This window comes from Phaenicophaeus curvirostris, chromosome 24 (genome assembly GCF_032191515.1).
Source record: "Phaenicophaeus curvirostris isolate KB17595 chromosome 24, BPBGC_Pcur_1.0, whole genome shotgun sequence".
In the NCBI taxonomy this organism is placed as follows: Eukaryota; Metazoa; Chordata; class Aves; order Cuculiformes; family Cuculidae; genus Phaenicophaeus; species Phaenicophaeus curvirostris.
In genome coordinates this window covers 1,099,115-1,126,438 of record NC_091415.1, presented here as the reverse complement: position 1 = coordinate 1,126,438, position 27,324 = coordinate 1,099,115, and the positions used below count along the sequence as shown (strand labels likewise).

The following is a 27,324-nucleotide window of genomic DNA, read 5'->3' as shown; positions in this document are numbered from 1 at the left end:
GCAGGTGCTCCCGCCCCCCGCAGCCCCGGCCGCGGCTCGGCCCCGGGCCCCTCCGGGGATGCCCGGTGGGCAGCGCTCGGGCTCGGCCGCCATGAAGAAGCATCACTCGGTGCAGGGCACCTTCAGCCGCCTCTTCGGCAAGCGACACGCCGGCCCCGCCGCCTCCTCGGCCTCCTCCTCGTCCTCCTCGTCCCTCTTCGCCACCAACCCGCCCTGGATCTTCACGCAGGAGGTGTCCTCGGCGGGCACCGGTCGGTACCGGGAGCTGGCGGGGGTTGCGAGGGGAGGTTTAAGGTTCCAGCCCCGAGAGCGGCCCCCGGGGCTCCGCACCCGCCGCCTCGGGGCTCCCCCGGCTGCGGGACCTTGAACTTGACCGGGGCGGGCTGAGAAAGGGCTGCCAGGCGGTTTTATTTGTTTCCAGGAGCTGTTTCCCACGCTGTGCGAGCTCTGCTCCTTCCCAGGTTTTCGTTATTTACCTGTCAAGGAGTTTCTTGGAGGAGTTTGTGCAGGGAGGGAGCTGGGGGCTCCAAATGCGACTTTGTAGAGAGTTGGGGTTGTTCAGCCTGGGGAAGAGAAGGGTCCAGGGAGACCTTAGAGCAGCTTCCAGTACTGAAAGGGGCTCCAGGAAAGCTGGGGAGGGACTTCTTACAAGGACCTGGAGGGATAGGATGAGGGGGAATGGCTTTACATTAGAATGAGAGAGGTTTACATTGGACATGAGGGAGAAATTCCTCATGATGAGGGTGGGGAGGCCCTGGTTGTCCCCGTTAGTGGTGGCTGCCCCATCCCTGAAGGTGTCCAAGACCAGGTTGGATGGGGCTTGGAGCCCCTGATCCAGCAGGAGGTGTCCCTGCCCCTGACAGGGGTGAAACTGGATGGGCTTTGAGTTTCCTTCCACCCCAAACCATTCCATGGTTCTATGATTACATATTCCGCAGGATTTATTTGTATTTCTCCGTGGTTTAAATTGCAATCCTGTGCCCTGGAGGCTTGTGTAGGAGGGAGCCAAATTAATAGTGCTGGAGCCAGGTGGATAACAGATAGCAGTTGGTGGATGAAGTTTGGTGGCTGTAAGTTTCTGATAAATGCTTTCAAGCTTAAAAATTGCTTGCTGAGCTGTGAGACGCGGAGCAGTGTCCATCGTGAGGTGGTTACACCCTGCGGGCCGAGCTGGGGAAGCTAAGATAAAATGAAAATCTGACAGTCAGTTTCGTGTAACTCGCAAACACAAAAGGAAAATTGCTGATTTCTAACTGTCGTAAACCCAAGGAGGATTCATGCTTCCCTCTGATGTGGTTTGGATTTAAAAAAAGCAACAAAAAAATTGGCTGTGTCTGCTTATTCCCAGCCTGATTTCCGTGGCTCTAATTGCGGGACAAAGGGATTCCTTTCAGGTGTGGGGAACTGCTCTGCAGCTCAGCTTGCAGAGTAAAACCCAGGAGCCCTTGAAATCTCAGTGTAAATCAAAGCTGTTCATTCCCTCCTGTTGGCATTCATGTCGTTCATGAAATTTGTGTGGGGCTGGGTGACCATGTGGGGAGTGAGGGGTGGGCTCCTCACAAGGGGTGGATTTCATTGTCCCTTGATTTCCGCGGTGCCTCGCTCTCCCCTGTGAAGCCCCATCCCTTATTTGTGGAATACACGCCGCGTAGCTCTGCGCCGTCGCCGCTGCCAGGAGGAGTCCACCGCTCCTGCTAATCCCCACCTTAGCTTTTCGTGCAAAGTAAACACACGTTAAGCAATGTGCAATGGGTGTAGGTTTGCCTGTCACTGACTCAGAGATTCCTGAACGCAGCGACGGATGCTGCCTCCTCGCTGTGAGCTGTGGATACCCCAGTGTCAAACCTGCTTCGCCCACTCCAGGTGATGCAACCCCGAAGGAGGAAGAAGTTCCATTACACGAGTTGCAGGTTGCTTGTTTTATTTCCAGTGGCTGAGTGGACCCAAAGGTCTCCAGGACACGGTAGATGTCAAAAAGTGGCCCAAGTGTGTAGCCAGGGCCAGCCGCTTCCGACAGCGGCTTTCCTGATCCCTCCTTCCAGGAAACAAAGCTGGCAGAGCACAGGTCTTACAGGTGACAGGCTCTTAGCAGGCAAGTCCTGTTTATCTAGCAAAGAAAACACAACTACAAGCACTTCATTTTCCTTTAATTAAATGCATTCAGGGTAGCGATGCTTAGTAATCTAGGATCAAAGACCTTGTGATCTTCAATCCGGTTTCTCACTGAGTTTACCGGGTGTCTTGTTTAATATAAAACGCTTCTCGTTTCAAGTCTCTGAACTACTCTATCGCTGCTCCACAAAGCTGTCTGGGTCCAAGCTCTGATGCTGCGTTGGCCTTAATTCTTGTTGCTTACTTGCTGAGTGTGGGGTCACCCAAGGGGTTATGCAAAAGTAATAGTTATTTGTGGGATCTGTGCTGTCCTCGGGGGCTCCGGTGGCTCCTCCTTGGGCAGGGAAGGGTGGGACAGTTGTTGGCAGGACCACACTAACTGATTGCAGGCTGACAAGTGTTTCGAAAGCTGAAGAAAATGTCCTTCTGGTAAAGAATCCCTTGTAGAGTCAGAGGTTTGGGATAATGGAGAGGGAGTTGTGACTAACCATAAGGAGAGGGACAGGAATATGGATGCTCCTGGGTCTGTCGCAGGGTAACTTTGGGTGTAGCGGTGGGAGAAAGGACAACCTTGCAGGACTCTGGCACATCTCAATGTTACGCGGAATTCATCTGCCTGCAAACCCATCGCTTCAGCAGAGGCTGAGGGAGCTTGCACCCAGTCCTTGGCGTGGCCGGGTTCTTCATTCCAGGTGTTCATCCAAGTGTTTGTCTTCTGTGGGAACACACACAAGCGTTTGCCCTACACTTATTTTTCCACTGAACTCAGTGAACTCCTTGGGAGCTTCTTGGCTGATCTCTACCTGTCCAAGGAGGACAAAGACGTGGTGACAGCCTCAACTACATGCCATGGCGGTCGGTGATGGGTCAGGGACCCTGGTCAGAGCTTCCACCTGCACGATCTGGGTCCAGCAGTGTGTGGAGGGCCCAGGCTGTGCCTGGGGCTAACAAGGGGCTGTGAGGGAGCAGGGGCAGTGGTTGGGGCTGTGGCACCAGCTAGTTGTTTGCATGATCTTGGCCAGGGACACGGGTGCAGCAGACTTCTTGGACAGGCAGTTCTTCAGCGAGTGCTGCCTGTGGCTTTTGGAGGCTTAGAAACACAGCCCAGCCCCTCTGCCTGCGTTCAGAGCCCACACAGCCTTCCCCTTTCTGCTCCTCAGCTTTTAATTGCTGAACGATACTTGACAGAAACTGCATCTGTTTTCCACGCTGCAGCCTGGGGTTGGATTTGAGGACTCTTTTCCAACTTTTTTAGCAGGGAAGCTGTTTACTTCTTGGTGTTTGTGTTTTGGGTTGAAGGGGGAGGTTGTTTGCTTTTTCCTTCTCCCCAAAACCACTATCGACATCTCTTAGGTGGGAACCCTCCTGCAGTTTTCTTTCTGATCACAATCACTTTGCTCGCTCTCCCCTCCTTCCTCAAACTTCCCATTTCCTTTAATGTTGGTCTCCTTGGCTACCAAGTATTTGTGTATCTCCTCCCAGCCAAGGTGGGGTTTACATGCTTCTGTGCTTCTTCTGCTTGTTAATTCCCACTGTTAATCAGACACGAAGAACGTAATTAAACTAATTTTATGAGCTTTATTCACTGTCAGAAATAAACCGGCCCAAAAGGTGTGGCTCAAGGTAGAAGCACAGGGCTGGGAACCGGGAACTGATGCACAGGGCTGGGAACTGGTGACTTCTCCTTCTTCCAACACCAGGGTCGCTGACTGCTTTCTGCCACGGCCTCTCCATGCATAGGAGTGTTTCATGGGGAGAAGTGCAGAGCCTTTCTCTGTAAGCCAGGCTGAAGTGTGAAAGCATTGTGGCAAGCACGATTTGTCCTCCAGTGCCAGCCGCATCAGGGGTCAGAAACAAATTGCTCCAGCAGCAAGTGGAGGATGGTGCAGGTGTCCATCCACAGCAGGCAGAGCAGCTGCCGGACCTCCCTCCCGCTGCCTTCAGCCCGTGGCAGCAAAACACGGATGGGAAAGCCTCCTTTATGTGTGCCATTTCCACCCCTGTGTCCCAGTGATGCAGCGAGCGTTTCCCTTCGCTCACCCTGGTCCTGCTTGCACAAACCAGCAGGCGGGCAGGGACACCTCTGCTGTCCCTCTCCTCTGCACTACAGGGACCTGGTGTCTGGATAGGGCTGCGTGGAGAACCCCTAAGGAGCTCTGGGCTTTGGTGTGGCTGCTCTGCCCACAGAGGTCAGCAGGAAGGCAGAGATTTCCCTGCAGCCGGCGTGGTTGGTGGTCAGACCCTGCTGCTGCCTCTCCCCTTGATCCCAGCCTGAGCTTACGAGTTGGGTTTGGTCACCTCTGCGGGCATCAGCCCTGGACCTGCTCCTGCTCTCCTGGGTGTCAGAGCCTTGCGACGCTACAAAGAGATGATCCAGTTGCTCCTGAAGCATTTTCCTTCTCTAAATGTAATCTGGGTGGGGAGTGAATTGAGTGCTTGTGCTAACTTTTGATGCTCCTTAGGTAAATTTATGTTGGCTACTGTTAGAAATAAGACTCTCAGAAAAGCCTTGATGACTGTGCTCCTTAAACTCGAGCATCTGGAGTTCTGGGAAGTGTGCAGGAGTATGTCAGGTCTTCCAGTACCTTTGCAGGGTCCTGCTCACCTAGGACCTTTCTCTTCCTATCAGCTCAGCTCCAAAACACCCTCAGTCTGATGGGGTTTGCCCATTCCTTGGAGCTGATACAGCAAATTCTTCACAGTGCTTTTTAACATAAGGTGGTGTCCAGTGTTGTTTTTCCTGTTGCCTCGAAGCCTGTGCTGCTGCTAACAGTCTCTTCTTTCCCCCAGGTGAGGTGATTGAAGTGTACTACGGGGACAATCGCTTTGGGACAACAACTGACTCTGGCACAGCAACCCTGAAACCTCGTCCGAGAGTCCGGCCGCTCCTGACTTTCTTACCCCTCGTGAGTATCCGCCTCGCTGCTGGGATTCGTTACGGCAGCACGAGTAACTGGTGCCCAGAACCAGCTGGGCTGGCTGCTGCTCTCATCCTCCACCCGAGGGGAGAAAATAAATGAAGAGCCAAACCACTCTATAATAACGCTGGATAGCAGGGATTAGGAGGTGATTTGAGTACAAGGCTGTGTTGAACATAGGTGAGATGCTTGGGCGACAGACACAAGCATCACCAGACTTGTATTTTCAATTAAAACATTTGCTGAGCCCGTAGATGATAGATCTGACTAGCGCTGCATTTTTCTAATTGATACTGGTGGTATCTCCCTCTGGATCAGGCCAGTTGCTGGAGAGGGCAATAGCAAAGCTGTCCTTACAGCAGAGGAATGAGGAGGCGATGCAGCAGGCGGCTGGGAGGCTGATTTTCCAGCCAGGGAAACCATTCCGTGCAGAGCTGCCACGGTGGGGACTGGAGCAGTGAGAGCCAGCGTGGCCAGACCCAGAGGTGGCTCTAACCCAGCCCCAGAAGCCACACGTGCTCACGGCTGGCTCCAGTGCTCTGCTGCCACAGGTGCTAAGCAGGCTTTCCTCCCCCTCGTATCCCACCTTCCCAGCGCTCTCATCCCCTGAAGGGTGCAGTGAAGGGTGGAATTGCTCAGAGGTAGCTTGGAGATGGCAATAGCTAAGTCTGAACTGATGCATGCAGGTTGATGAAGGCAGCAAAACACTTAAAAGCCCTTCATCCTGACAAAAATCTGAGTGCCAGGGATGTTTTTTCCCTTTAAATCCTCCTTGTTTAGAGAAACTATCACCAACAGCAGAAAATGGGCTGGCCTGCTGTCTCCTGGGTGCAATTAGGAGTTAATGGGGTTGTGCAGGTGTCATCTGGAGGACAACTGGGGAGGGAGTTTATATATCTATTTGAGAGCATAATTAGGAGGTTATGGGATTACATGGGTTCTGCAAAAGGGTTGTGCCCTGTGTGATGCCTTCCAAAAGATCACAGCAGGTGAAAGGTCTCACTTGGGCTCCGAGTCAAGTAACGGTAGGATGGGTGCCTGGGAAACTCTGCTCTGGGCACACAGACTTGAGGGTGTGACCACAGCTGGCACTCACATTATCAGGTTTTTAGGATGCAACTGGTCTTTTGCATCTTTTTAGAGGTTTCGTATGTTTTACTAGTAGAGGCAGTGGAGTCTTCATCCCTGGAGTGGTTCAAAAATTGTGTGGCCGTGGCACTTTGGAACATGGTTTAATAGGCACAGTGGGACTGGGCTGATGATTGTTCTGGATGATCTTAGAGATCTTTTCCAACTTTAATGATTCTGTGATTGTAAGTGCATGTGGTAGAGGAATAAACAGCACAAATGTGCCTGGGATACCCCCGGAGGGCTGTCACCCCAGCCATGGTGCTTTCCTGTTACTCACAGGGCTCTTTTCCCGTCAGCTGCCCGTACGAGGGTCCCTCTCCTGTGTTTTACTTCCAAGAGTAACAGGTTTGACTGAAGAAACGAGCAGGAATAAGCAACATTTTTTAAGGACCAGTCTGTGTTGGGTATTTGCATTATTTTGATTGGGTTTGATGATGATGTGACTTGGCACAGACACTCCTGCTGCCGCATGCATACTTGCACTGGGCTGTTCTGCAGCTCCCGCCTTAACCCTTTCTTTCCACCACACCCCTCAGCTCTCCTGTACGGGGGGAGGCTGAGAAGCAGCCGCCTGCGAAGCTGTGAGTCAGGAGGGTGCCCACACCCTGCCCGGCAGCCGCCCTTGCGGGGCTTCGTGTGCCCGCACGGAGCAGCTTCGTTCACCCTGAACCGCCTGGAATCCCAAGCTGAGTCACAGCAGGGATTGCAGCAGAAGGGGCTTCGCTGCCAGCCTCTTGGGTACCACCACGTCCCCCTGCCCTCCCCTGGCACGGCAGGTGCGGCAGAGCCTTGGCATCCCAGCGGAATAAAATAGAATTGCAGAATAGTTTGGGTTGGAAGGGACCTCAAAGCCCATCCAGTCCCACCTCGTGCCATGGGCAGGGACACCTCCCACTGGATCAGGTTGTTCCAAGCCCCATCCAGCTTGGCCTTGGACACCTCCAGGGATGGGGCAGCCACAGCTTCTCTGGGGAATTTACCTAAAATTCCTTTAGTTAAGCAGCAAACTGCCCTAGCTGTGCTTCAGAACAAGTTTAGGGGTAGCTGTTCACATTCTCTGTGAGATCTCAGGATGCCAAGCAGTTGTGTTTTGGTGTGTTTTTTGTAACAGGCAGCCTTAAACCTAGTTCATTTAATGAATGGAAAGCACAGGCTCTGGCAAGACCAGGACAGCTGGGGACCATGAGGACAAGCAGGCTCCCCTCCACTGGACATGAGCTGGACTTGTTGATCCTTGTAGGTCTCTTCCAGCTCAGGACGTTCTATGATTCCATGATACCTAACTCTGTTCCAGCACTGAAAAGCGATTCCTGGTGGTTACAGTGAAAGCTGGCCCCAGCGGGATCCTCGGCGTACATAAACCCCGTGGAGGTACCGCGAACTGGAAAGGCAGGTTCCTGGCACCACCCGGAGCGCAGCAGGCTGTTCTGAATCAGCTGGAGGTGTGCTGGGCTGGCACACCCCTAGCAAACACACCAATCTTTCCAGTCAGCTCGGGAGGCCGGCAGCGTGCTGGGGATGCTTTCCATTTCAGAAGCCAGCTCGTGACGTGAGGATGGGTGGGTTCGGGGCGAGATGCTGAGCGTTAGCAAAATGCAACAGAAATTCTTGGTGTGAAACAGGCTCGCCCAGTTTTTAGGTCTTGTCAAAATGACATGTCCAAAACTTATGAAATGTGAACACCATTTCCTCCAGCTTTGCATAGATCTCTTCCGACTGCCATCCCTTTCTACTCCTATCCAAACATGTGATGCGTATGTTGTTTTTAATTCATTCCCAGACATCTTTCTTTCCCTGTAAATGAGCAGGGATCCTCAGTGTGCTCCAGAGCCTGGCAGCAATGGATTTCCATAGCAAATGGGCACTGCTGGCTGTTTGTTCTTGGTGGGTTTTGTTATCTCATTACTCTGGACAGTTTCATTATTGACTCATAAAGTGCCTCTGTTGGCTTTTTGTCTCCCCTCTGGCTTTCCGTTTAAGTTAAGGATCTTTCTTCAGCGTTGCGCTGCGTCTTTGGGACCAGTAAAGAGGTCTTAGATAAGGCTCTACAACTCACCTAGGCTGATGTTTTGCTGCTAACAGATCTATCCTAGCGCCCCTGCAGAGCTTGGCTTCTCCATCAGCACAAGGCTACCTGATCAGTTGTGTGATTCCAGGACTGAGGGAGTTGGGGTTGTTCATCCTGGTGAAGAGAAGGCTCTGAGTAGACCTTAGAGCAGCTTTCAGCACTGCGAGGGGCTCCAGGAAAGCTGGGGAGGGGCTCTTGATCAGGAAGGGCAGGGACAGGATGAGGGGGAACTGTGCTCAGCTGCAAGAGGGGAGATGGAGATGAGATCTTGGAGAGAAATGTTTTGCTGTGAGGGTGGGGAGGCCCTGGCCAGGTTGCCCAGAGCAGTGGTGACTGCCCCATCCCTGGAGGGGTTCAAGGCCAGGCTGGATGGGGCTTGGAACCCTGATCCAGTGGGAGGTGTCCCTGCCTATGAAACTGGATGATCTTTGAGGTCCCTTCCAACCCAAACCATTCCATGGTTGTATGACTGTGAATTCCCACTCCCTCCCTCCTGGCTCTCCGATACCTGGCTCACGCCCTTGTGGCTATAGAGGACCATTGGCCATCTGCAGGCAAGCCAAGCGTGTCTATTTTCTTATCATTTTGCAAAAGCTGAGGGATCCCAGGGCTCGTCTGAAGGAGCCCAGGCTGCTGCCGTTCAAGTCAGCTCTGACCAGCAGCTCCCGATCTCCCCACGCCCAGGGCAGCGCATAACGTTCGTGTGCTGCCCGAGCCCTGGATGGGGCCGGCTGGATAAACCCAGCTTGACCTTTGAACGAGGAGACTTTGGAATCTTGTAAAAATAGTGCTAATGCCAGTGAAAGGCAAAGGGCAGGGGCTCAGTCGCTCTCTAGGCTTTGGTGTGCAGCAATCCAGGGTGCAGACAGACAGCAGGATAACGTTCCCTTTGCACATCGAGATGTTCACAGCTGCCTGGGGTGAGCAGGAGCGCAACGGGGGAGACCCCAGAGCCTGGGAACGGGGTGGTGAGTCCCTGGCTGCTCCCCATGGAGCGTTATTTCCATAAAGCCCAGCCCCTTGCCTCGGTCTGTGCTGACAGCCTGGTTCAGCAGCAGTCTGTGTTTTGGACACGGGTGTGTTCGTGTGCGTTTTGTGAGCGGCTCGGGTCCCTCTGCAGAGCAATCTCACTGCTGAGTCACTAACGGGAAGGAGAAGCTTTCTGCTGCTGGCGGGCGTAGGAGCCCTGGTCAGCACTCCAGGTGAGTCAGCGGGCCAGGAATATCTCGGGGTGGGTGGCTGTAATTATCCAAAGTGCCCTGGCTGTGAGCATCCTCGCAAACGTGTAGGCTGCTAACTGCACGGTCCCGGACCAGCTAAATGCGCTGCTGAGTTATCAGTGTGAACGCAAAGGGAGTAATTGAGAGTGAAACACAAACCACGCAGGTAGCCGCTTTCCCCAGAGTGTTCAGAGATGCTGGTGCCGGTTTCCCAAAGAGCTGGAATCTTGTCTGCGACGTCACTGTGTGACTATGGCATGAGCTGGCAGCGCCTGCTGGAGAGAAAAACCCACCAGCCCCTTGGGAGAGATTAAATGTGCTTGGAACACGGATGGAGAGAGACTAACGGTGCTGACAGTGGGCAGGGGAGCCCTAATCCTGGGTGTGAAACAGCCGTGCTCCTCTCCAGCCCCGACTAGCACAGGGAAACTGTGCCTGGGGCTTGTGCCGCCTTGGTCGCTTCCCCCATCCCCCTGAGCCCCATCAACCACAGGGGCCTCTGTGTCTCAGGAACAGCCCTGGATGCCATCAGGCTCCTGTTTGTGCAGACAAATTGCCGGCTATCCAGGCTAGGGCGTACTGTCAGCGCTTTGCTCTGACACCCTGGGCGTAAAATGAAGAATCATAGAATCGTTTGGTAGGAAAAGACCTTTGAGTTCATAGAGTCCAACCATTCCTGCCCACTACTAAACCATCCCTGAGCACCTCATCTGCCTGGCTTTTAAACACCTCTGGGCATGAGGACTCAATCACTGCCCTGGGCAGCCTCTGCCAGTGCTTTTCAATGAAGAAATTGTTCCTAAACCTCCCCTGGCGAGACTTGAGGTCATTTCCTCTCATCCCATCACATCTTTCTTGGGAGAAGAGCCCAGCACCCACCTCACCACAACCTCCTTCCAGGAGCTGCAGAGAGCGATGAGGTCTCCCCTCAGCCTCCTCTTCTCCAGGCTAAAGAGACCCAGGTCTCTCAGCTGCTCCTCCTAAGACTTGTAGCTAAATGGTCTGTGTTCTCGCCTATTGCAGAATGCCCAGGAGTCCCATGGGGTGGCTGTGCCGACGCCGTCAGTGCCAGAAGGCTTTGAGGAAAAAGCAACTCTTGGTAAGGGACCTTCTTGGTCGAGCCCTGGATGGTGCTGAGTGCCTTAAGTGCCCAGCACTGCACTCGGGGAGGGAAGCATGCATGTAAGGAGCTCTGGAGCAGACAGTCTGATCATGAGATTTTCATGCTAGAAGAGTCTGCTACTAATTGTTTTTTTAAATTATTGGAAAATAATTAATTTCTAAGAGGTGAGGCATAGTGGCTGTTATGGTTTGGCACACTTTAAAAAGCTGGCTTCCTAGAATCGCTGGCCAGGGGCGATGCTGGCCATTGCTGTGCTGATGGAGAAGATACTCACTCCACGGTGCTCTCGCTCTTCCTTTCAGGCTCTGGCTCTCAGATCAATGGGAACCACCGAATGTACAGCTCGGTGGGGGATCTGCGCCCGCAGGCTCTTGAGGAGAATGACCTGGATGAAGACATCCCTCCACCACCATCCGTGCCTCCACCGCCCCCTCCAACAACGCCAGCGCCTGCACCACCACCTCCGGCCTCACCAGCCCCTCCAGCACCTGAAATACTGCCACCGCCTCCGCCACCACCTGAGATGGTGCCGCCACCACCTTCTGTGGCACCTCCGCCACCTCCAGGCTCTGCCCTGTCCTCCCCCAGCACACCGGCTCCTCCAGACTTCATCCCACCAGCACCGCCGGGTGCCTCGCAGCCCAGCCGTGCCCTGGGACCCTTCACCACCGGCATCTCCAAGTGGAAGTCTGAGACGATGCTGAACACGAGGCAAGCGGATGCCGAGGGGCCGCTCTGCCCTGCCGAGACTGTGCCGGCTGAGCCCAGCCTGAAGGAGAGCGTGCAGCCCAAGCAGTGCCCCGAGCCCCACCTCACCTTCCCCAGGTCCTTCAAGGTGCCCCCGCCGGCCCCAGCCCGCTCCTCCTCCATCCCCGTGCAGGAGAACCAGCCCGCCCGGCAGCCTCATGCCCGGCCGCCTCTCCCACCCTGCTTCACCATCAGACCCGCAGCCAAGGCTTACGCAGGAGGAGAAGCTGAGCAAAGGAATCCCCTGCTGAGACAAACCGCCGCGAAGCCGGCTGTGCCCACACCCCCACCGCTAAGCCCCAAGCCAGGGTTTGGCCAGGGGACCAATCCTGCTGGTCGCCGGTCCCCGCCGCCAGCAACTGAGCCGGAGAAGGTTCCACAGCCAAAAACAGCTGAGAGAGACTCTCCTCCAACACCTGAATCTTTCTCTGCAAACGACCTGGACCTTCCACCTCCAGACTACCCAATGTGTGAGGATGATTGGAAGGATGCCAGCAACCTGAACAAGCTGCGGGACGAGCTCTCGGCCCTCCTGCGCTCCCCACGGAGGGATGAGAGGCCAATGGAGAAGCCAGTGGCTCCCCGGCCCGCGGCCGGCACTGCCGAACACACCACCAGCCATGAGTCCAGGCTCAATGGACCCCAACTCGCCGGACCCCCTGGGAAGGATGCGCGGTCGCTCACGGGAGGGCAGAGTGAGAAGAAGGAGGCGCCTGTCGGAGCCCCCAGTGCCAAGGAGGGGTCTCCCAGCACGGCTCCCCCTGCTCCAGACGGCAACGCCACCACGCAGGCCCGCAGCGTGATGGAAATCAGGAATGAGCTGGAGGCTGTGCTGTCCCTGAAGAAAGAAGGGAAACCTGCCACGGGGCTCAGCGGGCAGAAGCAGGGCAGCAAGGATGGCAGCAGCACCCTGTGGGCGAGGAAGAGCCCCCCAGACGCGAGGAAGAGCCCCCCAGACGCGAGGAAGAGCCCCCCAGACGCGAGGAAGAGCCCCCCAGACGCGAGGAAGAGCCCCCCAGACGCGAGGAAGAGCCCCCCAGATGCGAGGAAGAGCCCCCCAGACGCGAGGAAGAGCCCCCCTGGCCCGGATGACTTGGTGCCACCAAAACCAGCCCCAAGCCATCTCCCAGTGCCAGTAGCTGCCATGGAGAAGGATGAAACGGGGCACGAGGACCATCCTGCTCCCGCTACTAGCCAGGCTACAGAGACCTCAACCCCTGCTCCTGGGTCCCCTGAGAGCAGCGTGAGCCCCCCAGACCCACCTCAGGAAGCAGCAGAGGAGCCCCCTGCTCCCACCTGCCCCTCGCCTCCCGTTTCTCCTGCTCAGAGCCCAGCACCCCAGCTGGACGCCTCCGTCTTCCAGTACAAAGTACACCGGGCTGGGGCCAGCTCGGCTGAGCCACCCTGCCCCCCGGGCCCCACGGAGCCGCCCTGCCCCACGAGCTCAGCCCGGCGCCCGCCGAGCCCCTCGGGAGCGGGGCAGGAGGAGGTGCTGATCCACCCTGTGACGGGCGAGCTGGTGGAGCGAGGCTCCCCGATGGCGCTGCTCCTGGCAGCCCGGCAGCGTGCCCAGCGGGGCCGCCAGGGTGGGGAGGCGGCAGCCGTGCCGCGGGCGAAGCCACTGCTGAAATATGGCAGCGCCTCGTCGGATACCACCTCCACCAGCTTCTACCGCCATGAATCCAAGCCCTGCTCCTTCATCGTGGTGCCGCGGCCACCCGGGGCGGGTGCGGCAGGGTCAGGATGGAGCAAACCTGCATCCTTCTCCAGCTCCTCGGAGCAGGGCAGGGATGCGCGGGCAGCGGGCGAAGCGCAGTCCTCGAGCATCCCCTGCTCCCGGCGAGCCGCTGCCTCCAGCCTGCTGCAGGGTCTCCTCGACCTGGGGCAGCCGAACCAGCTGGGCGCATCCCGGCACGGTGTGGAGGATGAGGAGGAGAATGGGGAGACGGTGCTGGACTTTGGGATTATCCCCCCGCCTCCCGAATTCAGCAATGAGGTGGACGAGGCCGAGGGGTCCCGGCCAAGCCGAGAAGAGAGCCTGAAGTGCCCCAGCTTCCCCGACTACAGCCGGAGCTCGGACCCACCTCGGTACTTCAGGTGGCCCGGCTACGGCCGAAGCTATGGCTACGGGGGCAACCGCGAGCCGCCGGCCCCGCTGCCCTCGGAGAACAGCAGGAGGAACAGTGACTTCACGCCCCGGTACCCAGATTGCAGCAGCTCTGCCGGTTACGTTGGCCACGCTCCGACCCCGCGCCCGCTCATCAAGAAGCGCCTGTACGTCTCGGAGCCCGAGAGCTCGTACCCCCGGGTGGCCCCGGCGCCCCGGGCCCCCCTGTCCTACGGCAGCGGGGAGGCCGCCCGCCGCCTCGGCTCTGCCCACCGGAATGGCCCCGCTGGCACGCAGGGCAGGAGGACGTCCCTGGATGCGACTGCGAAGGCCGCGACCTACAGCAGCGCCGGGGCTGAGGCCAAGTGCAAGGGGCAGAATGGGGATTTCTCACCCGCTGGCAGGTGCGTGTTCTCCTGAGCTGAGCCCTCCCCTGTCCTCTTGGTCCCTTGGATTTGGACCTTGGGCTGGACCCACTGCCTTGGTCCGGGATGCAGCTGTCCTGCGGTCCAGCCATAACCCTGGCACCCATCACCCTCTCCTTGCCGTGTTGAGATGGGAGACAATGTAAAACTCCTGCTGCGATGGAGGGGAGTGGGGTTAAAAAGAAGTTTTGAATGAAAACCAAGAGTTTGCTTGGCTTTTAGTGATTTTTTTCACTTTGTTTTCCCTCCAGACCTGCCCATGGCACCTCGCCGTACAGTGGACCCACCAACACCTTCACGGTCAGGCCCGGTGCACGACAGCCCATCTCCTACGCCTACCAGAGCGGCCACCGATAGGGTCACCTACAGGGCTGCTCCTCCACCTTCATCCCACTGGGAAGGGATGAGCAGGTGCCTGGATGGGTCGGGTCCTCCACAGGCACCAGGGATGATCCCAGCCCAGCCCGCAAACGCGCTGCTTGAATCTACTGACGGAGAAGGTGGGGGAGAACCTGGGACTTGGACTCTTCTCAAAAGACTATTACGGAGGGTGGTTACTGCAGAGGACTGGCTGCTGTCCTGTTACGTGAGCAAATGTGTTTTTTCTTCTCCTGTTCCCCCCGTTGTATTGTTCCCTGGTAGGTCTTGTAAGAAAGTCAAAAAGCACTCTTAGTTCTCTTTAAAGAGCATCGCTACTGGAGAGACTGCTTTGGGTTTGCTTTTCTTTTTCAGCTGGTTTAAATCCCACTTGCTTAGGAGTGGGGAGAAACCAGCGGGGAGATGTGCCTTGTGGGAGCAAGCCAGCGTATAGCGAATTGTAGGGGAATCACAATAAGAATGTGAGGCCAATGGGGTGGAAATGGAGTTTGGGATGCCTAGAGCCTGAGCTTTTCTGTCCCCACCGCCTGCAACAGCCTCGAGCAAATGAACTATGTCGATGCCTTAACAGCTCCTGGCTTTCAGTGCCTGTCCCGGTGAGCCGGGCACAGCTCTGCCCCTTGGTCTGAGCCCTCTTCTCCAGGGAGCAGCTTCGGGAGCACAAGCCTGGCTTTCCTGCTCCTTTTGGTCACTGTCAGTGTTCCTGCTGGCGGCTCTTCTCCATGGAAGAAGGCTGTGATGGGTGGCTGTGAAGCACCTTGCTCCATGTCCAGTCTCCAGTCCCTTTCCTCTGTCAGCTGGTGGGTGTCAGCGACTCGCCGCGGTGCTGTGCCAGCGGTGCCTTCCTTGAGGGGTCCCTTGCCACTTCACACCCGCATAAACCCCTTTAAAAGCCAGGCCGCAGAGTCCTTATAAACTGCTGTACTGAGATTTGCTTTGATTTGCCTCATGTGGGGGACCGAGGAGGTAAATTCCGGTGTGGTGCTAAGGTATTGGACGCTCCTGGGGTGAGAAATACCTCCCTAAACACCTCTCTGGGTGCTGGGTGCATGTGCCAGCCCAGCTCTACGTCCTGCTTGGAGCTGTGGGGTGGGGTGGGAGATAGGAGAGCCTTGAGGAGGGTGTTTTGTACTCCTGAGTGAGCAGTACAGCCTCACGACTGCTGACCAAAGATCTGAATAGCCAGCTTCCTGGAATTAGAAATAGATCATCTTCCTCCGTGCTGCCAATCGCTGTAAGATAGCTGTAAAAACTTCTAGAGAATGTTTTCTAATCACTGGCAAACTAAAAGCACTTTGAGACATTAGTCTACTTCTATGGAAAGCACTTTCTGTTCTCGATACCGTACAATATTGTCAGTCCTGCTCTGGTTTATCCGGTGTGCATAGGTGCACGTGTCATCATTCTGCTCTACAGGTCAATGCAGAACTCTGATAGATTTTCCTTCATGGTGGAATTCAGTTGTCATGTCTTTGATGCTCTATTTTTTGCTATTTCCAGCTTTCCCTGATAATTTAACAGCTGTTTCAGACCTTGCGGCAGCTTCCAATGTTCTGAACTTTACCGTGTTGTGAATAAAACAAGAACACAAATATCCTTGTTGGTCTGATAGCGAATTCAAACGGTGTCTTTATGCCAGTGAGTTGCAGTGATGGAAGGTTTCTAGGTGTGTTTACTGCAGCCAGGACTGAAATATCCTGTTTTGAATATCTGGGTGTTGGTTTATGGAGAAAGGAGGCTATAGAGTAGCTGTCTGGGTATTGCAGTGGCTGTAGAATAGCCCCCTCCCTTAAAACGAGGACATTGCTCCATGCAAGGAGCATCTGAGGATTCTTACCTGTAGAAGCGAAGCCGTGATGCTGTTTGAGTGGCTTCAGGGCTGTGTTTTAACACTGGATGAAGTTTCACCAGTTTCACTTGAAACAAAACAAACCAGCCTCTCGGGGAGAATGTTGCAACCTGCTTGGTTATTCTCCCCATAACTTTTTTTTTTTTCCCTCCCAAAGTAATAACTGCCAACTCCCAAAAGCAGATTTAAATTTAAAGGCTTGTTGGGAGACTTCAGCCTCCAGGACTGACTTTGCCCTGAAATGGGTGTGTGTGCAAGCTTCCCCCTCCGATTCTCCTAAATTTGAGTGCATCCCCAACATTGTGTTTTTTTTCTTAGGAACGTGAAACTCCAACGCTGGCACTTGCTTTGAATTTCACATCTACTATTTCACCCCAACACGCAATCCACGTTAGTTGTCCCAGGGTGTTAGAGTGCGGAGGGCCGTGTTCCTAGCAGACGTGTATGTCTAAATAATCTAATATTTAATCATAACGTCCATCAGTTTTATGGAATAGCCATTATCCACTAGCAGAACACTCGTTCGAGCAGCGCGTAGCAGCCCAAGCTGCAACTAAACCAGGCAGGGCTGTGCCAACAGCGGTAAAACTGGTTGGGAGGACTGGCAGTGGAACTCTTCTATTCTTTAAACACTCTGGGCTCTCCCGGCTCCTTGTGATTGCGGTTCTAGTATTTCGGTGACAAGCAGATGTTGGTGCTGGGACATTTGGAGCTGTTTGCCTTACAAAGAAACCGCTGCCTGAGCTGCTGGCAGCCAAAGCACAAGGTTAAATCTGTAAGGAAGAGCGAGTCCTGGCTGCAGGACGGGGAGAGCTCCCTCTTCCTTTGTCAGGTAACCTTGTCAGAACAGCACAGAGAAGCTGTACTGAATTCCTTTCTGCTCTATCTCAGCTCTGTTTCACCATATAAATACATCGACAAAGAAGGGAGAGTGAAACAGGTTACCCTCGTAGCCCAGTCTCGGTGCTGAAAGTGATCTTGAGGCTTGACAATGGAATCATTCTCACTGCATCTCTCTATCACAGTTCACTCACTCTGGTATGATATGACTTAAATGATCCCCTGCAGCTGCCTTTTCCCCCAAAGCACCTGCTGATGTAGTGTTACCAAGAGCTTAACTTGTGAAGTGGTGAACAGTCTCTTATTTGAGTGCTGCTGAACACCAACCTTCTTGCATTAAGTATGTCTGGACGCATTGTTTTATTTCACGGTCTGACTTTATTCAGTATTGCTTAAGTGTCCGTCTGCTGCGAGACTGAGGTCTTGGCACAATTAAATGTCTGGGGAAACCACTCAAACCAGCTTTGGCAGCAGTCCGTGATTCAACTTGGTCCAATTCCTGCTTGATACTTGTTGATACAAACCCTGTGGCCATTTCATTTTTTGGAAGCCGGATCAGGGAATGAACGGGTGGCCCCACCGCTCCAGAAACACCCCTCACGCCCAGCTGGTTAGAGGAGCCTGTACAGCTTCTATAAATAGTTCTTTTCCTTAGTTATTTGCAAGTCCTAACAAGAACATTGTACTTAAAATTGAAAACGCAGTGTGAGCAATGCAAGCACAACGCAAAAGGCAGCCTTGGCTTCACAGTGGCTGTTTCTCTCTGCCCCTCAAGGTTATATTTGCATTCTTCTCTCTCTTATCTGTCTCTGGCTGCAGAACCAGATTCCCCGTGAGGGAAGAGAGTAATGGATCCTGTAAAAACAGGATTAATCTATCAATAACAACCTGTTGTCTATATAACCTCTACCATTCTGGTTTTGCCATGCACTGTCGTACTTTACTCACAGGGAAGCAACATGTGGAACTCTACATAGTTTAATATTTGCCATTTGAAGTGTTTCCTTTTAGCTGTGCACAATGGAAACCCTGCTCCCAAGCTTTGGAAAGGAAACCAAGCAGGACTTACACTGGCAAGGCACTGAGGATTCATCGCACCCCAGCACCGAACAGTAAGGCGGTGCACATTTATTTAATAGTGGCTTTAATTTCAGGGACTGAAATAATCACTTTAATGGTGTGAACGATCTCAGCTGGCTCTTCACCACTGCTGAGGGGGCCTGGTGAGACTCAAACCCAGTTCCAAATGGAAAGTATGACTTACTTAAACCCATCTTCCACTTTCACCAAGATAACCTTTATCACAAACAGCACGAGACCTGTTTCAGCTCTCACTGTGCCGGAGGTCCCCAACAGGTAAGGTTTGTGGTTGTTTGAGGGGCACTTTTGAGGGAACTTCTCAGTTTTTATAATCATTTCCCCTCTCCTCACCATGCACTGGGCTAGACCAGAGTTTGCCCTGCGAACACCTGTATGCCAAGGGAATTGAAAAAGCAGCAAACAAGGTTAAAGAAGAATATAACAGCCTGGGAAAGCTAACTCTGCCTAATGTTAATTGAGGACTCTGGATCAACTAACACCTGTTTATGCAGGGATAAGCCCTCTGGAAGCGGCGCACATTTTAGCGTTGCTATCATGTAAAGTACCAGGAGTAGCATTCATTTCAATAGTATTTTTTTTTTCATGAGTTAGGACTGGCTTTATTCCGTCTGGGAAATAGAAGGCTGGATCAAGCCTAACTAGAGCAGTGGCCATGCATGCAGAGCAGGGATTATTGTCAGTTAAATACGTTCCAGGGAAACAGTTTAGTCTGAAAAGCGTGGTAGGTTACAAAAAACACCTCCAAGGGTTATGTGGAGTCTGTTTTGGAGATTAAAGAAGTGCTTGGTCCCCTCTGTCTCCAGCACAGTCACTCATCACATAAAGGGTCTCATTTCCCACCAAGCAAAGTCTGTCGACAGGAGCAAGCAAATGAAAACTGAAGTCCTTAGTCCAGTTTTTCCCTTACAGAAACGTTTATTCACAAACGTTGTTGGAGTACGTTGTCTTCAGAACCAAGATGAAACACAGTGTCAAACAGCACGGCAGCTGCTGACGTCCCTTGGCTTTCCACACGCTGCAGTGACAGCCCCTTCGAGCTGCTCAGCTGCTGAGCATCACGGGGCCCAGTATTTCAGCATTTGTCCCCACGATCGTGAAGGTGTTTTATCCCAGGGCTACTGCCAGCATCCTCACACAGCACGCCAGGCTCCAGGCACAGCTATTCCCACACCCATTAAGGGAGAAGTGCACCAAGGGCGCTCACCACAGGATCCACGATAGCAGTGACCCTTTACACCATGTGCTGCATCGAGGCCAACAGCAGAACCCTTCTAGTCCTTAAATTCTAAGCTGCCTTCCCACTCAGTTGGAAGAACTGATTTATTAGCAAAGAACTTTGCTCAAGGGGGAGGCTCGTGCATCCAACTAATAAGAGGTTTTGTGTTCAACCGCCTCAAAAATGTTTCCATTAACTCCATGGATGGAAAACTGGGGGAGGAACTGAGTCTTTTGGGTATATATTTTTTTTTAATTGTACCTAATTCCCTCTCTCTCCAAGTCTCCTCTGTGCCTCAAGTCATACTTTTTACTCAGTAAAATACTGGAGTCTCATCAGAGGTGACGCCAACTTCTGAGGAGAGGGTAAAGCTTGGTTTGTAACTAACTTAGGCCTAGTTCAAAGTTACTATAGGAACCTTCTTGATCACAAGCTTCCAGGCAGACAACAGACCATACCTGCTCCAGTTCACGCATACCTTCGACTCCACCAGAATCAAAGGAATGCCAGGAAGGAATCTGGACAAATGCCTTTATAAAACTATTCTTTTACACAGTTGACTCCAGAAGCTTCACCAGTTGTTACGGGGACAGTGTGATGTAAAACCTGATGATCCCATCCGGCTGTAGTGAGGAGGTCGTCATCTGAAGGCGACCACGATAAACCTTTCACAAAGTCTCGATGGGAACGGTCTCTGAACCTGGAAAACAAGAACAATCCATTACCCATAAAGTAACGTCCCCAAGTTTAGGAGCTTGTGCGATAAGAATTATAGGATGGTTTTGGTTTGAAAAGACCTTTAAGATCATCAAGTCCAACCACCGATCGAGCCCTGCTAAGTCTCCCACCCCATCTCACTACAATTAGGATGATGTTCCCCTATTTAAGGAATATTTTCATCTTTTGCTTGGCATACATATAAACAATTAACTTAAGTCAGCAAGACAAACAGCTACAGCAGTGAATACACTTTGTGCAGTACTTACACCTCTGAGAGGTTTGCGTCAAGAACAGCTACGGAACAGTCTTCACTGATGGAAGCCAGTAAGGGCGAACTGGAGGACACAGATGAGACCATGGTTAAGATAATCACACACAAAGAAGCTTAAGGATGAATTTGTGAAAAGCAAGTTTCTCAGTAAGCCTGACCCAGGTACAAGGAATTCGCTAACACCAATCTTAAGATAACCCATTTTCTTCATCGTTTGGTAGGCTGCCAGCACGCCCCACAAGAATATTCTATCTGTGCTGAAAGTGACCCAGGATTCTTCCAGCCGAGGTGACAACAACTGGAAAAATCCCCACGGTGAATGAGTCAACAATTCTGCATATTGCAAAAGTGTTCTCGTTCACACTCATGCACTTGTCAGAAGTGAAACGTTGTTTGGTTTATTCTTCACTATGGATCTTCGTGATTAGGAAACCACTAGCAACCAAACCAGCACTCTCGGAGGTTTTACACTTTAGGTTTTGAAGCGTACATATTGCATGTTCTAAGCCGTGGGATCACACCGTACCTGTGTGCAGAAAACGCAAACCCTGTGATTCTCCGGACGTGCACACTGGAGCTGAGGGCAGAATCAGGATTCCTTGTGTCAACTAGTGCAACTGTTCCATTCTCATCGCCTTCAAGAGAGGGAGGGAGAACGAGGTCATTACTGAACTGTCACGGGAAAAGAAAGACCTTGGTTTGCCTGGTGAAGGTCAAATAACAAGATCACTCCTTACCCAGAGCAAAGACGTCGCTTTTCTGTGGATGCCACGTGACTGAGGTAGGGAGGTGATTACAGGCACTGCAAACTGCCAGCAAATAAATTGGGATGAGTGGAAAAAGAGTCAGTGCTGAGACAAAATACTTAAAAGCTTATTGCACTCTGTAACAGCATCAGCCTTCCTTAGGTTTTAATGCGCTTTTTTATGGTCAGAGTGCTAGGTCTGAAATTAGACAGTCAAGCATAATGTGTTTCTTCTAATCTCACACACAAGCTGGGACTGCGTGCTGAAACATACCGATCCGAGTGGCTGGCTTGGGGCATCTGGTGTCCCAGAGTAACGTTCTGCTGTCCTATAAATCCAACAGGAATGAGAAAAAAAGTATATGACAATTTCTTTGTGGCAGGAGGGAGGCACAAACACAGATTCACAGCACAAGGGCTACTGACCCACATGCAAACCCCCACCACCTCTTCCTTTGCATCAACACTAGGCGGCTGTTAACTGCGAGCTGGCTCCTCCAGTCATTCCCAGCACAGACCTAGGAGCTCCCATCCCACGTTTTAATACAAACCTTTACAAATCAGCTTCCTAAGCAGACTGGTAACTATCAGACTGGAACATTTAAAAAACACAGCAATACAGCTTGTAACACAGTGGGTGGTTTCTCAGTAAGTGGTTTAACTGTGATATAACTGAAGTTATATCTCATTTGTATGGGGTAGATTTAGACAGGGAGTAGGCTTTACCTCGCCACAGGACAGGAACACGGTGTCCTTACCAGGACAGGAAGCCACGCATGACACTGAACCAGAGTGAGCTATCAAAAGCACAAAAGGATAAGAGCCTCAAAGGTTGTGTCAGACTTTCCCACGCATTCCCAAGGACCTCTGAAGGCACGGCAACACAGTGAGGAACAATTTATGCCCAGATACACGATAACTACTACTCAGCAATAACCAACTGCTTTCTAACAAACTGAAGAGGTGCCAAATCCAACCAGAGTCACCGAGGCCAAGTCCCTGTGATGTGCAAAACATGAAGAAGCCTCTCCAGACCAAAGATTGGTTACAAGGGGGCTGGGAGGAAGAGGATCAAACAAAGTGTGGCCTCTACTCTGGCTACAGATCACAATGCCACGTCTCTAGGGATCGGCATCACCTCTATTGACCTGTTGTTCAAAACAATTACGTGCAGGTGGAAGGAAGAGTTCAGGACACGAGCTACTCTAAAATAAGCTGAGAGATGCAAGGCAAATTCAACCCGATAGCATTCATTTTGCAGGGAGAAATGATCAACAGTCAAAGAAATAAGGCGTGCCGGAAACTTCACTGTCTGGCAACCAGCGATGCCCCAGGAGGCAGCTCAGCAGCCAGCAAGGGATTGGGAGGAGCCACAGCAATGGGACCAGCATGGCACTCACCTCTGTAGGAGCGCAGCACCGTTTGCTGTGGGAGGTCCCAGACCTTCACACTGAGGACAAGAGCCAGCAGTTAGCACTCATCATCGGTTCCAGCACCGATTCCAGCCCCAAAGCGTGCAGCTGGGCTGGGGACACTCACCAGAAGTCCCTGCTGCCGCTGACAGCTTGGGTGTTGCCAGCCAGGACAGCAACCGTCATCACAATGTCATCGTGCTCGTATTTACAGAACTTATTGACGATGAGGGTTTCATTCTCCTCCAGCTCCCACAGCTCCACGGCACCTGGGGGGAGGCAGGAGGGATCCTCTTTGCTTTTTGGGGTCGGGGGAAGGAACACGCTTTGTTTTCAGGGGTCGGGAAAGGCTTGCGCTTTACTTTTGGGGGTGGTGGAGAAATGTGCTTTGCTTTTAAGGGTTGGGGAGGAGGCAACGTGCCTTGCTTTTTGGGGTGGAGGAATGGGGGCACCTGCTGTGCTTTTAGACTGTGACGGGGGGACAGAGGCACGCACAGCGCTCTAGGAGGCGGGCAGGCAGCCGCTTCGCTTCTCGGGGAGAGGTTCCTCCTTCGCTTTAGGGGGATGCTTGTCGCTTACCGGAGTCGGAGGCCACCAGGATGCCCTTGTCCGCCACCCAGCGCAGGTCGGCGACGCCCGCCTCGGTCTGGACGCCGGCGGTGCAGAAGCCCTCGCTGGGGGCGCGGCGGGGATCGGCGAACACCCAGAGGGAACCGGCCCAGCAGCGCCCGGTCAGCCCCGAGGCGCCCAGCAGCAGCGTCCCGTCTGCGGGAGAGGCGAGAGCAGCGGCCTGGTCAGCGCCCAGCGCAGCGCCCCGGGGCACCGGGCTGCCCGGGGCCGCTCTCCGTTACCTGCGCGGTAGTGAGCGCCCTCTAGGAACCGCTCCATGCAGGCGGGAGCGTTGGGAGGGATGTTCCACTCGGGGCCGGCTGAGGCCTGCTCGGCCGGGGGCTGCTCGGCCGGCGGCTCCTCCATGGCGGCGGCGGGAACGGGACCCGCCGCGCCCCACGTGCTTCCGCCCGCGCGCCGCTCTCGCGAGAACTCGGCGGCTCTCGCGAGATCTCCGGAGGGCGGGATTCCGCCTCTACGGGAGAGCGCGCCCGCGTCTCGCGTAAATCTCGCGAGACTTCCGCGAGAACTCCCGCCCCTTCTCAACTCTCGCGAGAGCTCCCGTGACGTCTCGCGCGAACGCCCGCCCTCCCGCGTAAATCTCGCGAGATATCCCGCCCGCCGCATAAATCTCGCGAGATCTGTCTCTCTCGCGATACTTTCGCGCCGCCATCTTGGTGCGGAGGAGGCCGGCGGTCACCGGGACGAAGGGGGTCAGAGCCGCTGGCCGGTGTGTCCCGCCCGGCCTCTGTCCCTCTCGCCATGCTCTCCCGCCTCGTCCTCCGCGCCGGTGAGCCGGGGGGGAGCGCCGCCTCGCTGGGGTGGGGGGTTCTCGCGGCTGAGCTGTGTCCTGACGAGCTCTCTGCCCTCTTCTCCCCGCAGCCCCGGCCGCGCTCAGGTCTCTGCCGTCTCCGGTCGCCGTGAGGTGAGTATCCCCCGGCAGAGCCCTGGGCCGCAGCTGCCACGCCTGTTGAGGGCTTCTCCGCACCGGCGACCCGGCCTGTGGCGGGAGCTGTGGGCAGCAGGGCTGGGGGGCTGCACTCGGCGCTGGTGAGGCCGCAGCTCAAATCCTGGGTTCTGTTTTGGGCTTCTTGGTACAAAAAAGACATTGAGGAGCTGGAGGGCGCCCGGAGAAGAGCAGTGGAGCTGTGGAAGGGGATGGAGAGCAAGGGGTATGAAAGGCCCTGAACACCTTTAGGGCCAGCTGGGCCAGGGCCTCCCCACCCTCAGCATGAAGAACTTCCTAATGTCTAATTTAAGTCTTCCACCTTCCAATTTTAACCCATTCCCCTTTGTCCTATCGCTCCATGCCCTTGGAAAAAGCCTCTCCCCAGTTTTCCTGGAGCCCCTTTCAGTACTGGAAGTTGCTCTAAGGTCTTCCCAGAGTCTTTTTTTCTCCAGGCTGAACAACCACAACTCTGTCAGCCTGTCCTCATAGCAGAGATGCTCCAGCCCTCAAATCATCTTTGTGGACTCGTTCTAAGAATTTCACTTCCTTCTTATGTTTGGGATTTCCGAATGTGACCCAGGATTCTAGGTGGGGTCTTACAAGAGCAGAGCAGAGGGACAGAATGCCCTTCCTCACCTTGCTGCTCTCACTGCATTGGATGCAGCCTGGGATGCAGTTGGCTTTCTGGGCTCACTGTTTAATTAGGAACGCATTTGAGCCTCGTCTGAGGGTGAGGATAGTGAAAAAAAAAAAAGCTTAATGTAAACTTTCTCATTATTTGTAGCATATTGCACTCAAGACCACTGCATACAACCCAGCAGTGTTTGGCTCCTTTGCCACCTCTGCCTGAGAAAGGAGGAGAAGTACGGCATGGTTTGATCCCGGAGGAGTTTTTCCAGTTTCTGTATCCTAAAACAGGAGTTACAGGTTAATATGTGGAGTTTTTCTCTCAAATATGTATTTATTTGTGCTTATTCTGGCTGCAGACAAGGTGAAATATTAAGGTTTATTTATGTACTGTGTATGCAGAAAGAGATTGTGAAAAATGAGCCAGTTCAGCACTTCTTGGCTCTCGACAAAGCCAAGCACCTGTGCTTTAAATAAAGGCTAAAATAGTATCATGAGCTTGGTCTTGCAGGAAGATTTAGTTGCCTGCTGACACTCAGAACCTCTAAACAGAGATTTTTTGCTCTGAATGAGCAGAAGCAGGAGGTGCCATGCAAGGCAGAAGTTGCTCCCTCTGCTGAGCGGCCTCCTGGCACCCTTCTCCTAGGTAGGACTGGATTCCTGTTTCCTCTCATGGTAAAAGAGAGCAATTCCTCATCTTGAAAGCCATAAGCTATTCCTCGTAGGTGTTTGGCTTTTGAGTACGTCTTTGTACAAATAATGCTGCTTTGTTTTTTCTTTAGGCCCTTACATGTTGGGAACTGGACTCCTGCTTTACTTCCTCTCAAAGGAGATCTACGTGGTTAACCATGAGACGGTTGCGGCTGCCTGCATTTTGTCAGTCCTCATTTATGGTGTAAAAAAATATGGGGGTGATGTAGCAGCTTTTGCTGACAAACTTAACGAGGTAACGAAACCCTGATCTAACTTGGTAGTTGTTAATAACTTTTCTAAGTTATCTGCGTTAATAGTTAGAGTGCTGTGTCCAGGCAGTCATAACAACCTGATGCTGATGTCTTAAAAATGTTGCTTAAATCAGGTGCGTTCTAGATGTAGTTTTGTGTGCCCTGATCCAGTGGGAGGTGTCCCTGCCCATGGCAGGGGTGGAACTGGATGGTTTGAGGTCCCTTCCAACCCAAACCACTCGGTGATTGTTAACATAAGTCTTCAAAACCAAAGCATCTTGTAGCAGCATGAAGGATTTTTTTTAAAGTACAATTGATGATGAACCCTAATTCTTCTGTATTGCCACTCAACCTCAGCCCTGGCACAATCCAGCTTCTGCAGACGTTTATCAAATCTGAATGCAGAATTTCACAAGTTAATTGTTGTTTTCCTTGCATCTTAAATTCTGAAACATATTTTTTGCTTCTCCTTTCAGGAGAAAATTGCTAAAGTGGCAGCTGTGAAGAATGAGGCTATTAAGAATCTGGAATCTGCAATTGAGGAGGAGAAGAAGGAGCAGTGGCGGGTTGAGGGCCGCAGTTACCTCTTTGATGCCAAGCGGGTAGGTAATTCCAGCTCTGCTGTCAGCTCCCACAGCAGCCTGTGCTGCATAACATGGGTCCTGTTAAACTACGGGTCTGTCAACAATTAATGCCTTGAAAATGTAATTTTACCATTGGATGTGATGATCTTAAAGGTGTTTTTTCAACCTAAATGTTCCTGTGAGACCCTTTACCCTTTGTGTGTTCCGCTCTACTACTGGATACAGTGACTTTTGCTATAAAGCATCTCCTGCTGATGATAAAACATCAATGCTTTGATTTCATCTTCTCTGTCTAGAACAATGTTGCAATGCTGCTGGAAGCGAACTACAGAGAAAGATTGCTGATGGTGTACAATGAAGTGAAGAAAAGGCTGGACTATCAGGTGGCAATGCAGAACTTGAAGCGCCAAAAGGAACAGGATCACATGATTCAGTGGGTTGAGAAAAATGTTGTCCAGAGCATCACACCTCAACAGGTATTTCGGGGTTTTAATCTGCTTTACATGTAATTCTGTACAAATCTCTGCTGCCCAGGTGTTTGGAGTTAAACCAGAAGATTGCTCATATTTGTGTGACTTACAAACATGGCTGCAGTGCATTCCTGCTGATGAGCCTGGTTACTGGGTACCAGATGCTCGTGATTTGAGAGAATCACGTGTGGGGTTTGTGGTAGCAGCATAGAGCTAAGCATGTGATAAGATGTTGAGCTAACAGGTCAGGGAGTTCACTTGTGAAGTGCTTTTTGTGAGACCCTGGCAGTTTCAGATCTGCAGGTGGTGCCCTTTCTTTTGGTGAAGGAGGCTGAGAACCATAAAGAAAACATGTTCCCAGCAATGCATGCAAATGCTTCAACAGAGGTTGTTGTTTGGATTTGAATTGCTGACTCTGTGAGATGTAATCATATCCCTTTTACTGTAACCCATTTTATGGGCCTAAAAAGGGGGATCTGAAATGCATTGGGGTGCATATTTTGCTTATTTAAGCACCTTTGATAGTCTTTCCACTGAAGGCTGTTCTCTCTTTTGCAGCAGAAGGAGAGCATTGCAAAGTGCATTTTGGACTTGAAGGCGTTATCGAAGAGTGCACAGGCAGCAGTGTAACCACGTCTGATTCCACTGACATGTGTCTCCTTACTGTTGGGAACTGTATGGTTCTAAAGTGTCATTAAACACAGACAAACCAACCAGTTGGCTGTCTTTCTCTAGAAGTACCAGCAGTGTTTTCCCTT

The 27,324-nt window shown here is 52.8% G+C and overlaps 3 protein-coding genes across 3 annotated transcripts in view; 2 read left to right on the top strand and 1 right to left on the bottom strand.

The window, feature by feature from the left end:
* The first annotated feature begins 50 nt into the window (after positions 1-50).
* On the top strand, positions 51-14,992 carry C24H6orf132 (chromosome 24 C6orf132 homolog). The gene is given in 6 exon segments (XM_069876207.1): positions 51-251; positions 4,903-5,018; positions 10,473-10,548; positions 10,875-12,231; positions 12,352-13,834; positions 14,074-14,992. Coding segments are annotated over 6 exon segments (3,360 nt in total). The 5' UTR covers positions 51-58; the 3' UTR covers positions 14,209-14,992.
* A 4,549-nt stretch (positions 14,993-19,541) lies between these two features.
* WDR77 (WD repeat domain 77) overlaps positions 19,542-27,324 on the bottom strand; it is a 199,523-nt gene continuing 191,740 nt past the window's right edge. Inside the window, exons 2-11 of the mRNA XM_069876176.1 lie at positions 23,235-23,364; positions 22,963-23,148; positions 22,511-22,652; positions 22,372-22,421; positions 21,698-21,768; positions 21,246-21,300; positions 20,964-21,035; positions 20,753-20,861; positions 20,222-20,290; positions 19,542-19,935 (exon numbers count right to left, since the gene is read on the bottom strand). Of these exons, the coding sequence (XP_069732277.1) occupies positions 19,776-19,935; positions 20,222-20,290; positions 20,753-20,861; positions 20,964-21,035; positions 21,246-21,300; positions 21,698-21,768; positions 22,372-22,421; positions 22,511-22,652; positions 22,963-23,148; positions 23,235-23,358 (1,038 nt within the window). The 5' untranslated portion in view covers positions 23,359-23,364 and the 3' untranslated portion in view covers positions 19,542-19,775. The remainder of the gene's footprint in view (positions 19,936-20,221; positions 20,291-20,752; positions 20,862-20,963; positions 21,036-21,245; positions 21,301-21,697; positions 21,769-22,371; positions 22,422-22,510; positions 22,653-22,962; positions 23,149-23,234; positions 23,365-27,324) is intronic.
* On the top strand, positions 23,646-27,279 carry ATP5PB (ATP synthase peripheral stalk-membrane subunit b). The gene is made up of 7 exons (XM_069876191.1): positions 23,646-23,782; positions 23,875-23,917; positions 24,726-24,868; positions 25,351-25,514; positions 25,989-26,114; positions 26,393-26,572; positions 27,125-27,279. The coding sequence occupies exons 1-7, from the start codon at positions 23,755-23,757 to the stop codon at positions 27,194-27,196; spliced, it is 756 nt and encodes a 251-aa protein (XP_069732292.1). The 5' UTR covers positions 23,646-23,754; the 3' UTR covers positions 27,197-27,279.